The 14,110-nt window shown below is 39.4% G+C and overlaps 1 protein-coding gene across 1 annotated transcript in view; it reads right to left on the bottom strand.

Annotated features, from left to right (window-relative positions):
* Positions 1-9,310, bottom strand: part of TMLHE (trimethyllysine hydroxylase, epsilon) — a 76,590-nt gene extending 67,280 nt beyond the window's left edge. The window contains exon 1 of the mRNA XM_087860573.1: positions 9,076-9,310. Within this exon, the coding sequence (XP_087716699.1) occupies positions 9,076-9,310 (235 nt within the window). The remainder of the gene's footprint in view (positions 1-9,075) is intronic.
* Between the last annotated feature and the right edge of the window lie 4,800 nt (positions 9,311-14,110).

Here is a 14,110-nt window from a genome sequence, read left to right as displayed (position 1 = left end):
AATACAATAAGAGTAGGGGACTTTAACACCCCACTCACAGCAATGGACAGATCATCTAAACAGATCAAGAAGGAAACAAGGGCTTTGAAAGACACACTGAACCAGATGGACTTAACAGATACATTCAGAGCATTTCATCCTAAAGCAGCAGAATACACATTGTTCTTGAGTGCACACGGAAGATTCTCCAGAATAGATCACATACTGGGTCACAAATCAGGTCTCAACTGGTACAAAAAGACTGAGATCATACCATGCATCTTTTCAGACCACGGTGCTTTAAAACTGGAAGTCAATCACATGAAAAAATTTGGTAGAACCACAAGTACATGGAGATTAAAGAGACTCCTACTAAAGAATGAATGGGTCAACCAGGAAATTAAAGAATAATTTAAAAAATACATGGAAGCAAATGAAAATGAAAATACAACTGTTCAAAATGTTTGGGATGCAGCAAAGGCCGTCCTAAGAGGGAAGTATATAGCAATACAGGCCTTCTTCAAAAACCAAGAAAAGTCTGGGCTGCAAGGTGGTCCAACATCCACAAATCAATCAGTATGATACACCACATTAATAAAAGAAAGGACAAGAACCATATGATCCTCTCAACAGATGCAGAAAAAGCATTTGACAAAATACAGCATCCTTTCTTAGTAAAACCTCTCTGCAGTGTAGGGGTATAAGGAACATACCTCAATATCATAAAAGCCATATATGAAAAACCCACAGTGAATATCATCCTCAACGGGGAAAATCTGAGAACTTTACCCCTGTGGTCAGGGAGCATGACAGGGACATCTACTCTCACCACCGTTGTTCTGGAAGTCCCAGCCTCAGCAATCATACAACAAAAAGAAACAAAAGGCATCCAAATCAGCAAAGAAGTCAAACTTTCACTCTTTGCAGACGACATGATACTCTATGTAGAAAACCCAAAAGACTCCACCCAAAAATTGCTAGGACTGATACAAGAGTTCAGCAAAATCACAAGATATAAAATCAATGCACAGAAATCAGTTGCATTTCTATACAGTAACAATGAAGCAGAAGAAAGAGAAATCAAATAATCAATCTCATTTACAATGGCACCAAAAACCATAAGATACCTAGGAATAAACCCAACAAAGATGTAAAGGATCTGTACTCCGAAAAACTATACAACACTAATTGAAAGAAACTGAGGAAGACACAAAGAAATGGAAAAACATTCTATGCTCATGGACTGGAAGAACAAACATTGTTAAAATGTCTATGCTACCCAAAGTAATCCACACATCCAATGCAATCCCTATCAAAATACCATCAGCATTTTTCATAGAGCTGGAACAAACAAACCTAAAATTTGTATGGAACCAGAAAAGACCCTGAATAGCCAAAGGAATGTTGAAAAGGAAAACCAAAGCTGGAGGCATCACAATTCCAGACTTCAAGCTGTACTACAAAGCTGTAATCATCAAGACAGTACGGTCCTGGCACAAGAACAGACACATAGATCAATGGAACAGAATAGAGACCCCAGAAATGGACCTTCAACTCAATGGTCAACTAATCTTTCACAAAGCAGAAAAGAATATCCAATGGAAAAAAGTCTCTTCAACAAGCGGTGCTGGAAAAATTGGACAGCCATACGCAGAAGAATGAAATTGGACCACTTTCTTATACCATACACAAATATAAACTCAAAAAGGATGAAAGACCTAAATGAGAGACAGGAATTCATCAAAATCCTAGAAGAGAATACAGGTAGCAACCTCTTTGACCTCAGCTTCATCAACTTCTGGCTAGACACATCTCCAAAAGCAAGAGAAACAAAAGCAAAAAGGAATTATTGGGACTTTGTCAAGATAAAAAGCTTTTGCACAGCAAAGGAAACAGTCGACAAAACTGAAAGGCAACCTATAGAATGGGAGAAGATATTTGCAAATTTCTTATCAGATAAAGGGCTAATATTCAAAATGTATAAAGAACTTATCAAACTCAACACCCCTCAAAAAAAAATCCAGTCAAGAAATGGGCAGAAGACATGAAGAAACATTTTTCCAAAGACATCCAAGTAGGCAACAGACACATGAAAAAATGCTCAACATCCCCAGGTATGAGGAAAATACAAATCAAAACCACAATGAGATACCACCTCACACCAGAATGGCTAAAATTAACAAGTCAGGGAACAACAGATGTTGGTGAGGATGCAGAGAAAAGGGAACCCTCCTACACTGGTGGCGGGAATGCAAGCCGGTGCAGCCGCTCTGGAAAACAGTGTGGAGGTTCCTCAAAAAGTTGAAAATAGAGCTACCTTATGACCCAGCAATTGCACTACTAGGTATTTACCCCAAAGACACAAATGTAGTGATCCAAAGGGCCACCTGCATCCCAGTGTTTATAGCAGCAATGTGCACAATAGCCAAACTATGGAAAGAGCCTGGATGTCCATTGCCAGATGAATGGATAAAGAAGATGTGGTGTATACACACACACACACACACACACACACACACACACACACACACACTAGAATATTACTCAGCCATCAAAAATGAAATTTTGCCATTTGCAATGACGTGGATGGAACTAGAGGGTATTAGGCTAAGTGAAATAAGTCAGTCAGAGAGAGATATATACCATATGACTTCACTTATATGTGGAATTTAAGAAACAAACCAGGGGCGCCTGGGTGGCACAGCAGTTAAGCGTCTGCCTTCGGCTCAGGGCGTGATCCCGGCGTTCTGGGATCAAGCCCCACATCAGGCTCCTCCGCTAGGAGCCTGCTTCTTCCTCTCCCACTCCCCCTGCTTGTGTTCCCTCTCTCGCTGGCTGTCTCTCTCTCTGTCAAATAAATAAAATCTTAAAAAAAAAAGAAGAAACAAACCAGATGAACACAGGGGAAGGGAAAGAAAAATAAAATAAGATGAAAATTGAGAGGGAGGCAAACCATAAGAGATGCTGCACTCTAGGAAACAAACAGAGGGTTCCTGGAGGGGAAGTGGATGGGGAGAAGGGATAATTGGGTGATGGGCATTAAGGAGGGCAGTTGATGCAATGAGCACTGGGTGTTATATGCAACTAATGAATTACTAAATTCTACCTCTGAAACTAATAAAAAAAATAAAAAGAAATTTAAAAGAAAGTAGAGGAGAATGAAAGACTTTCTCAGACAAACAAAAACTGAGGGAATTCATCACCAGCAGTTATGTCCTGCAATAAATATTAAATGAAGTTTTTCAGGGAGAAGGAAATGATATATATCAGAAACTTGGGTCTCCATTCAGAGGAGAAGGGCATCAGAAAAGGAATAAATAAAGGTAAAAAATATTTTAAGTGTTCTTATTCTTAGCTGTTCTAAAAAATAATAGTTTAAAGTAATAAAAGTAACAATGTGATGGGTAATTACAGCATATAAAAAATTTAATGCCTGGAAGAAAAACCATAGGGGATTAGAGGAAAGAATTGGGAATATTCTGTTATAAGGGTTATGCACCACATGTGAAGCAGAATAGTCTTATTTGGAGGTGGACTCAGATTAGTAAAAAATACATATATCACAAACTCTCAGAAAGCACTAAAGAAAACTTTAAAAAAGTATAATTGAAATTTTAAGAAAGGGGATAAAATGGAATCATATAAAATGCACAATTAAAACAAGAGAAGGCAGAAAAAGAGGGCAAAAGGAAACAAAGAAGAAATGTAATATATGGACATATTAACAAAAATGGTAAATATTAATCTAAAAATATCAAGAGTCACTTTATATATAAATGGCCTAAATATATCAATTAAAAAAAAGATTGTCAGTGTGAACTTAAAGAACAAATATCCAACTTTATGTTGTCTCTAAGAAAGTGATTTAAACCTTCACTGGCACAAAGTGTTTAAGCACAACATGTGAATAACTTTTGGCTGACCATTAATATATATTTGTCCAATCGACCCCAAGGAAGCTAGTCTTTCAAGTAAAAAATAAATAAATAAATAAGAATAACAACAACAAAATTGAGTAGAGGCACCAGAGGCTACACATTGCAAGGAAGGCCAGAAGGCAGCAGAATGGCATATGCAAAATACTGAAAGAAAAAACAACCCCTGTCAACCAAGTATTTTATATTCACAACACACAGAGAATTCATTGCTAGCAGACCTATCTTATAAAAAATACTAAAGGAAGTCCTTAGTCTAAAAAGAAATGACACCAGTTGGTAACTTGAATCCACATGAAGAAATAAACAGCACCAGTAAAGGTATTTATGCAAGTAAACATAAAAGAGAGTATACATCATTTTTTCTTTTTTCTTTTAAAGAGCAACTACATCAAACAATAATTTAAAAACTATATTGTTGGGCTTGCAATATATTAAGATGTAAATCATATTACATTAATAGGACAAAGGATGGAGGAGCAAAGCTTCCCTGTGTTACTGGAATTAAATGATTATTAATCTAAAGTAGATTATATTACGTTGACATACATATTGCAATTCCCAGGGTAGTTAACAAAAAAAATAACTCCAGAAATTATAGTAAAAAACATCAAAAGTTCAATCACAGTAAGTTAACTTAATTACAGTAATTTTAATTATGATAAATGTAAATAGATCAAACAGTCCAATCAAAAGACAAAGACTGTGAGACTGGATAAAAGAACAGAATCCAAGTATATGCCATCTACATTATACCCAGTTTATATGTGAAGAAATAAACAGGTTGAAAGAATAAAAGAGTTGAAGTAGCTATGCTTAGAAAATGAAGATATTTCATAATGATGGAAGAAGGGTCAATTCGTCAGAAAGACATAATAAGTAGAAACATGTAAAATACACATCTAACAAAAGAAACTCTTCTCAACTCATTCTATGAGACTGGGTATCTTACATCAAACAAGACAAATACATCTTCAGGGAAGAAATTACACTACCGTGCTAAATTACATTACCGTGCAATGTCTCAAATGAATACAGATGCAAAATTCCTCAACAAAATGTTAGCAAACCACCAATTCAGGCATACACATTTTATCGCACTTCTCTTTATTTCACTTCACAGATACTGCATTTGTTTTTTAAAGAATTGAGGGTTTGTGGCAAACCCTGCATCAAGCAAGTCTGTTGCTGCCATTTTTCCAACAGCATTTGTTCACTTCATGTCTCTGTGTCACTCACAATAGTTCAAATTTTTCATTTATATTATATTTGTTATAGTGATCTGTGATCAATGATATTTGATGTTACTATTGTAATTGTTTTGGGGCACTGACCAACCATTCCCCCATCTCTCTCTCTAACCTTGGGCCTCCCTATTCCCTCAGGTACAACAATACTGAAATTAGGCCTATTAATAACCCTACCACGGCTCCTAAGTGCTCAAGTGAAAGGAAGAGTTACACGTTTCTCACTTTAAATCAAGAGCTAGAAATGATTGAGCTTAGTGAGGAAGGCATGTTGAAAGCTCAGATAGGCAGAAAGTTAGGCCTCTTGTGCCAAACACATACCAAGTTGTGAAGTCAAAGGAAAAGTTCTTGAAGGATATTGCAAGTGCCACGCCAGTGAACACACAAATGATAAGAAAGCAAGACAGCCTTATTGCTGATATGGAGAAAGTTTTAGTCATCTTGAAAGATGATCAAACCAGCCACAACATTCCCTTAAGCCAAAACCTAACCCAGAGCAAGGCCTGAACTCTCTTCAGTTCTGTAAAGGCTAAGGGAGGTGAGAAGGCTGCAGAAGAAAAAAGTGTGAAGCTAGCAGGCCTTGGTTCATGAGGTTTAAGGAAAGAAGCCATTTCCATAACATCAAAGTGCAAGGTGAAGCAGCAAGGTATCCAGAAGATCATTAACACAGGCGGCTACACTAAACAACAGATTTTCAACGTAGATGGAACAGCAATTCCATTCCTAGGTATCTACTTGAGAGAACTGAAAACACGTCCAGTCAAAACTTGTGCACGAACACCCAGAGCAGCCTTCTTCACAACTGCCAAAAGGTATGAATAAACCAAATGTATGTAACCTGATAAATGAATAAATAAAACGTTGTATATACATACAGTAGTAGCACATTATCCAGCCATCAAAAGTAATGAAGTACTGAATCATGCTACAATATGAATGAACCTTGAAATCATCATGCTAAGAAGCAAGTTGCAAAAGACCACACACTGTATGATTCCATTTATATAAAATGTCCAAGAACAGGCAAATCCATGGGCACGCAAAAGGATCACATTGCCCAAAGCTAGGGAGAGTAACAAGGATTAACAGCAAATGGGCAACGGAGATGTTACTGAGGTGATGAAAATGTCAAAAGCTGGATTACAGTGATGTTTATGACACTCAGTAAATTTACTAAAAATCCTTTTAGTTTACACTTAAAATGGGTCAATTTTTTTTCCTGTTTTGCCCATCCCCACCTCCTCCTCTCTGACAACCACCAGTTTGTTCTGCATTTAGTAGTCTGTTTTTGTGTTTGTCTGTTTTGTCTTGTTTGATTCCACATACAAGTGAAATTACATGGTCCTTGTTTTTCTCTGCCTTATTTCACTTAACACCATACCCTCTAGGTCCACCCTTGTTGTCTCAATACAAGAAATTGTAAAGATACTCTGGGCAGTAGAGAGCAGAAAAGAAAGTTCATCTTTTTCACAACTTATTAAGGATCATACAGAGCTCACTGGGCTGTTGTATGTTGTTGTTTTTGCTGTGGGGATGACGGGAGTGGTGGTTTTCCCATGAGGGCTGAGGGTCAAGCAATGATTTGGATTTTTTAAAGTAAAAAAGTTTTTTAAATGACTAAATAAGTAAGCCACGGAGATGAGAAGTACAGCATAAGGAATATAGTCAATAATATTGTGATAATATGGTGTGTTGACAGATGGTGACTCCACTTATCTTGGTGAGTACTGAGTAAAGTACAGAATTGTGGAATCGGTATGTTGTGCACTTGAAATGAACATTGTATATCAATTACACTTCAAGGATAAATAAAAATCTTTTAAATAAATGAATAAAGAACAATGTTGCTGGCTCAAAATTTGGAGTAGCAGTGGGGGCAAAGAGAAGTGGATAGGTTTAAAAATATTCAGGAAGCAGAAGTGGCAAGATTTTGAATTGATTGTGTATCGGGAACCAGGAAGAGAGAAGATGCCTCCGACTTAACATGCTTAAAGTGGAATTCCTGTTCTTCCCCCAAACTTACTGCCTTGGTTCGCTGCAGATCTCAGTGAGTGGATCAGCACGCTGGCACAGAGTAAGCATTCATTGATTGTCTTTGGAGTGAAAGAATAAATGAACAGAGTAGAAATACAGCCAAACAAAGCATTCACCGGTGCCTGCCAAACAGCCAGTCCTAAACTCACCCTCAAGGTCGGCTCAGCAGAAGTCTATCACAATTTCCCTCTCACTTTATCAACCGTTTGGAAAATCACCAGGTCCCATGTCCAGAAGAACACCCACCTTCCTATCAGGCACTCCTTGCCTAGAGCCTGCAGGTGTGGCACAGACCTGGAACCTCTTGTCCTGTAAATTCTGCACATGAGGGCAATGGCAGATTGTACAGCCCATATGCGCACAGGGGATGTTTGGTGTTGTAGGAACGAGGTCACAATGGCACCCAACCTGTGGATCTATGTTCACTTTGGCTTCAACCGCAAAGAGACTCTTGTTCCAAAGAGGTGTATTAATCCAGCCCCTCCCCCCACCCTCATCCTGGCAGGCAAAAAATACAACTGCCAGAAACACTACAGACACCAAGCGTCAGTTTGGATATTTTCTTGCTTCTCCCAGGGCTGACAAGCAGAGATACAGAACTGCTTGTGGTTTCTGGTACAGATACCAAAACCAGGAAGTGATCTGTCCCACTGCAGACTTCCCAGAAATAAGAATGAGATGGGCCATGCAAAGGATGCCCCCCGGACTCAACCAACCCAGCCAACATTCCTTTCATCATACTAGTTACCTGAGAGAGTATAACTTCTTTAAGTGTGATGACAAATAAACACATTCACCTCTCAGGGTTGTGAAGACTGTAGTGTTTCGCATTATATAGGGTTGCCATTACCATTGTAAGCAATTTCTTAATGGGGTGGAATTGGAATGACAGAATGTTGGTCCATAGTGTTTATAACTCTTTGTCTTTACAGTTAATGGAAAATAAACTGTATGTAATTTTTACAATAGTGATTCCTGAAAGGGCAATACCAGCTAAGAAGAAACTGTGAAGTTTTTCTTTCAGCGATTGATTAACAGTTAAATTGGCCAAGTCTTTTATGATCAGACTGTTGCTGGGCAGTGTACTATGTTCATTCAACACATAATGTTTTGGTCAATCATCTCGTTAAAATCCTTAACAGTAAAGCATTCACAAAACCATTCCTCAGAGCTGACATTCAACCACGGCACTGAATGAACATTTTTTTCCAGCTTTCAGGTCAGTCAGTAGTTAAAAATATTTAAAAGGCTTTTCAGAGTTGTTTAGTAATGGAGAGCACTTCCCCGACTAACTTTTCCAATGCCCTGCCTGGTCACTCCCGACTCTTACTAGGCATTCTTGCTCAGGAGGGGCAGACAAAGGGTAAAATCTGGGCAGAGAACACTAGTGGATATTATAAAGAAAGAAAGTCAGTGCTGCAAGGTTTTGCAGACAGCCGAGTTCCACCTTTCACTCCACCGCCAAGCAGTGTAGCTTGAACAGGTTTAGGGACTCTCTGAAAGTTAGATACCAAGACAGTGACAAAGCCAGGCTGGGGATGGAATTTGAAACAATGAACACTGGGCGTCAGTCCCAACGCGAGCTTGCTCCAGCTCCTCCAGCACTTCCCGAGCGCTAGGCCCATCTGACCCTGCGCTGATCTCCGAGCCGATTTCATCGCGCAACTGGCATAAACTGTGACGACAACCCTGCGGCAAGGCACGAGTGGCCTTCTCCTCTACAGGGGTTAAGGTAAGTACCACCGTCCTGGGGCGGAGCAGACGGGATGGGAGCCATCCCCATCGCCCCCCGCGCCAGGCCTTAAAGCGAGCGCCTGGGCAAACCCAACCACCGCCCCCACCAAAAACGCCCCTTCCCCTATCCATGGGACAGGACTCACCTGTGCTGGAGGTCGCGACTCCCAACTCAGCAAAACGGGAGGAACCGTAAGCAAAGAGAGTCTTGGGAGGCAGCCTTGCGCCCGCCTTTTGCTTTTTCCCAAAGACTATCGGCCCCGCGCTCCCCTCCCCCAGTCCGTACGGGCCCAGCAGCCGAGAGGCCCCGCCCCACTTCTTCCGGCCGTGTGCGGTGGGCGCCTGTGCGCCCTGGACCGCGGCCGGACGCTGCGGGGGCATGCTAGAGCCTCTGATTCAGAAGGGTCACGATGGGGTGCTCTAGTCAATTGCTTTCGTTTAACGGATTTGGAGCCACAGGCGTAGAGAGGAAAATAGCTGGGCCCATAAAACTACGCTGCGTGTAACACCCGGGTCTCCTTGTTTGCCTTTTCAGTGCTCTTCCTGAGTCTCCCCCTTATCGAGGTTGCTTATTGAGGTTTTCTGGAACAAAAATTCTTCCCCTTTCTTGCACCACTTTCTTGAACTTAAGTCACATACTACTCACTGCTGGACTCCCACCGATTCATTCGAACTACTTGAATCCAGGGTCCACATACAGTGCTAAAAACCGTGAACACTAGAAGGGAATGAATCATTACGAATGTACATCTTATGCGTGTAAAATTCAAGAACAATACGTATTACAAAAAGGACCAAAAAGTGCATTGAAATAGCATATACAATGGAAATCCAGAGCAGAGGGGAAAAAATCTAGAGCAAGAACAAACAAATATAATATACAGACATTGAAAAATGGGAAACAGCAGTATTGCAGTTATTAGAAATGAAAAATAATTAGTCTAATGTCAGATGCTGATGATGAAACGGTTTGCAGAAGTCAGGATCAACAAAAGAAGCAAATGCCTTCACACTTTTGCCCTGGAATTCTTTCTGTAAGATGCTCTACCACTACTTGTTCTTTTGCAAAAACTGCTACTCGTTATTTTGACTCACTTTAGATATTGCCTGCTCTGTGAATCATTCTCTGTTTTCCAAGATAAATTTCTGTTCTTTTCCATGGGTTCAATATGCCCAATGGACCCAGTACAGGCCTCCAATATAACAATTATCATTCTGGATTATAATTTCTCCCTTTGCATGCCTGTGTCCTTCAATAAACAAGTGGTCTCCTGAGACCAGAAAAAAAATTGCATTTTTCAAATTTATTTTCCAAGACCCTAGCACAGAACCTAACTTATAGTATGTATTTAGTGAATATTTATTGAAAATTGTCTAGAGTCAGTGATTAGACAGAAAAAAACGCTATAGCTAGGATGCGAATTAATACACAGAGGAATAACTGAATAAGGTGAGGTTCTAGACTCAGGCTGGTATTCATGCAAATATTAATGAGTGCCTACTGTACATCAGGTGCTGTTTTAAACTTTGGGTATAAAATGGTAAACAAAAAGCAGATAGAGTCCATGCTCTTATGGAACTTAAAGAACTGATAGGGATTGGCCAGGCAAACAGGAAAAGGAACATTCCAGACAGAAGGAACATGATCAAAGGGCATGATCAAAGGTCCTATAATAGGAAAGGAGCACAACAGTAGCAATTAGAGTGAATAAGATCAATAAAGGTAAAGTGAAATCAACAGATAGAAAGTACCCAGAAAGAGGCAAGAGGTCGATAGATAAAGCCTATTAAGGGTTGGAAAAAGAAACCAGTTGCCTTAGTAATAGTAACTAACATCTATTAAACCTGCCTTATATGCCAAATGCTGAGGTGTTTTATAACGAACACTTAAGGTAGTTAATATTATTGTCCCTGCTTTAAGGGTAAAGAAACTGGGGCACAGATAAGTTAAACAATTTTACCAGGATCACAGAGCAGTTAAGCTTCAGAGCTGAGATTCAAACCTGGGTAATCTGGCTCCAAACCTGAACACAGGAACTGTAATGAAAGCACAAGTAAACACTACAAAGAACTCTTTCACAAAATATGTTCATTGTTCCCAGATATGTGGCATCTATGAGAAACAACACTAAGAGCTTCAAGAAACAATATCCTGGAGTCAAACTGCAATGCTCTAGACAGAAGACTTTGGTTGGTATTGGCAGTGATAGTGGTGCCTTTAGTAGGTGATACCATCAAGCACCAATGATCATAACATTGGACATCAGCAGCAAGCCAGAATAGATGAGGAAGAAAATAAATGTCCTAAGTGCTACTTTGTGAGACACACATGAGACTTTGGGCAAAGGACTTTACCTCTTTGACCCTCGATTTTTGATTTCACAAATGGACATAATAATAGTATCTATATTATAGGCTTGTGATGATTAAATGAGAGGATGTGTATCAAGTACCTAGCCATGTCTGACACACAGTAAATCCTCCACGAGTATAGGCTGCTATGATTATGATTATTAATCTCATAACGATGCATTTTAGTGACTGAAGGAAGGGAGATATGACCAACCAGATAAGATGTGGTTTAGTTACAATTGGAGGCAGGTATCATGGACTATCAGACAAATATTGAATGGGTGGTGAAACAAAAGTTGATTTCCTCCACTTGGCATCAATTGCATTTTTAGTTAGCACTTACTATTCTGTGTTACAATTGTTTACTTGTTGATTTCCCTTATTACAATTTGTATGTGCTTGTGTATGTGAAGTAGCTAACACTCTAGCACAGAGTGGGAACTTAAGAACATTTGTTGAATGAATGAATTAATGTCTGAATAAAAATCAATAGGTACACATGTGCTAAAAACAAAAACAAAAACAAGAACGAGAAATGGTAGTATCTGGGTCCTTTTAAGTTTTAGCCACTATGGCCTTCCTTATGTTCCTAGAATACACGAGGCTTGTTCCTGCTCTGCTTCCAAAAATATAATCTGCTCATCTATTTGTCTCCACCTGCGCTGATAACACTTGAGGCTGAGGGTTGGCAATTTTTTTCTGTAAATGGTCAGATAGTAAATGTTTTAGGCTTTGTGGGACACATATAGTCTGTCTGTCACTACTTGATTCTACTTCATTGAGCAAAAGCAGCCACAGACAACGCTTAAAGTAGGAGTGTAAATGTATGCCATTAAGCTTTACTTACAAAAATAGGTAAGAGGTAGAATTTGGCCTGTGGGCTGTAAGTTGACAACTGTGCCCTAGACCAAATTAGCACCATTCTTGCATGGACTATTATATAAGACTGATGTGTAGGAGCTCTCATCTTTGGCCAACATTGATATCTTAGTTTTATCAGCATCTTAATGAAGCTTTCATGCTCTCCATGTTCTTAACCTTAAGAGTTGTTGGAAAGTGATTCAAATTGTATATTGAGATTTTGAATTTTGAATTATCAAAGTGGTCCTTAAAAGAACCAGCTACTAGTGATCTTTGAAAAGTTTAAAAATAATTAAGAGAAAAAAAGATTCATATTAAAAGTAACCTTCATTATGTAACTAAAAGTGACTTTTAATCAGAAAATAAGTATTCTGGGCATAGTGCAATGTTGAATTTGGCTGAGGCTTTGGTTTATGACAACAATTCTATATACTCTGTACAGAAATAAGTAAATGCTAAAACTCAAAAATCATCTAGGCCATGCAAAATTCTTCTCATCTACTAATGGACAAAAATTTGGTAAAAACTGAAAAGTATATTAATTTGTGTCTGAGGATATGAACAAGGTATGAACATTTATGACTAAACAGAAATATGAGAAATATGACTCAGCACAAACTCAGTAGCCCATGCAATAATTTTTGCAACGAAGAGGTATTTCATTAGTTGAAAGGGACAAAAACCTACCTGAAACGAATCTAAGTGAAAGAGAGAAGTTTGTGAAAAGATAATGGTGTGTCTCACAAAATTTAAGGAGTGGAACAATCAAAATTTGGAAAGGACAAGGTACAGTTAGGCCTCAAGAATGGTCAAAACCAAGTCTTCAAATGCCATTATGGCTCTATCATTCTTTTATCTGTATTCTCCCTGTACATTTGTGTTTGCTCTTATTATTTCTCCCTCTCTCTCTCTCTTCCTATACCTTTCTTTCTCTCTCCTCCCCTAATCTCCTTTAAAAGCTTCCTTTGTTTCTCAAGTCCATGCAATAGGAAGTACAGTTATTGACACCCTCCTAAGTTTTCATCTTACAGCTTCAACCACTGGAGAGAGACACTATGCCACATTGGGTCCTCTGAAAAGCAGATGCCAAGATGGAGTTACAAGTCCAGAGGTCTATTGTGGGTAATGATTAAGAAGATACAGAGGAAGAGCAGGAGTAGGCAGGGATAGAATTCAGACTACAATACAGGTCTGACACTTGTTAAAGGAGAAGAAATTAAGGAGAAACAGGTAGGAAGTGCTTCCGCTTGCAGTGCAACTCTATGGAAGTCACAGCCAGCCCAACTGGGAACTCTAGAGCAAAATTGCTAATTATAAGAATCCCACATTGGGCATAAATGGCCCTAGTGTCCCTTTTGTGTTCAGAAATTGCCTGGAGATGCCTAGGATGGGAATGTCCTTGGATCAAACAATACAAAAATATCCCAAAAGTGGGGCGCCTGGGTGGCACAGCGGTTAAGCATCTGCCTTCGGCTCAGGGCGTGATCCCAGCGTTATGGGATCAAGCCCCACATCAGGCTCTTCTGCTATGAGCCTGCTTCTTCCTCTCCCACTCTCCCTGCTTGTGTTCCCTCTCTCGCTGGCTGTCTCTATCTCTGTTGAATAAAAAAAATATATATATATCCCAAAAGTGCTATACCTGGAGGCTATTGTCTGACTTCACTGCTCACGGTAGGTTTTCTCTTGGAAGAAAATCTGAAATGCACCTTCCATAGACACTATGGCCCCATATCCATAAATCTGGGAGAAGGATTCGTCATTGAAGTTTAAGTCTGGTGCCCATCCAAAGCCAATTAATTGTAGCTAAGTGAGTGATGCCACATTATAATAAAGGGTGACCAACCATCCCAGTTTGCCTGAGACTGAGAGATTCCCTGGGATGTGAGACTTGGCTAAAACTGGGATACTCTAGTTTAAACTGGGACGGTTGGTTATCCTAGTGGTACCCATGTTAATAGGCATGGGAAA

This window comes from Ursus americanus, unplaced genomic scaffold (assembly GCF_024610735.1).
Source record: "Ursus americanus isolate L20-20 unplaced genomic scaffold, mUrsAme1.1.p SCAF_118, whole genome shotgun sequence".
Lineage (NCBI taxonomy): Eukaryota > Metazoa > Chordata > Mammalia > Carnivora > Ursidae > Ursus > Ursus americanus.
This window is presented reverse-complemented; position numbering and strand designations above follow the sequence as displayed.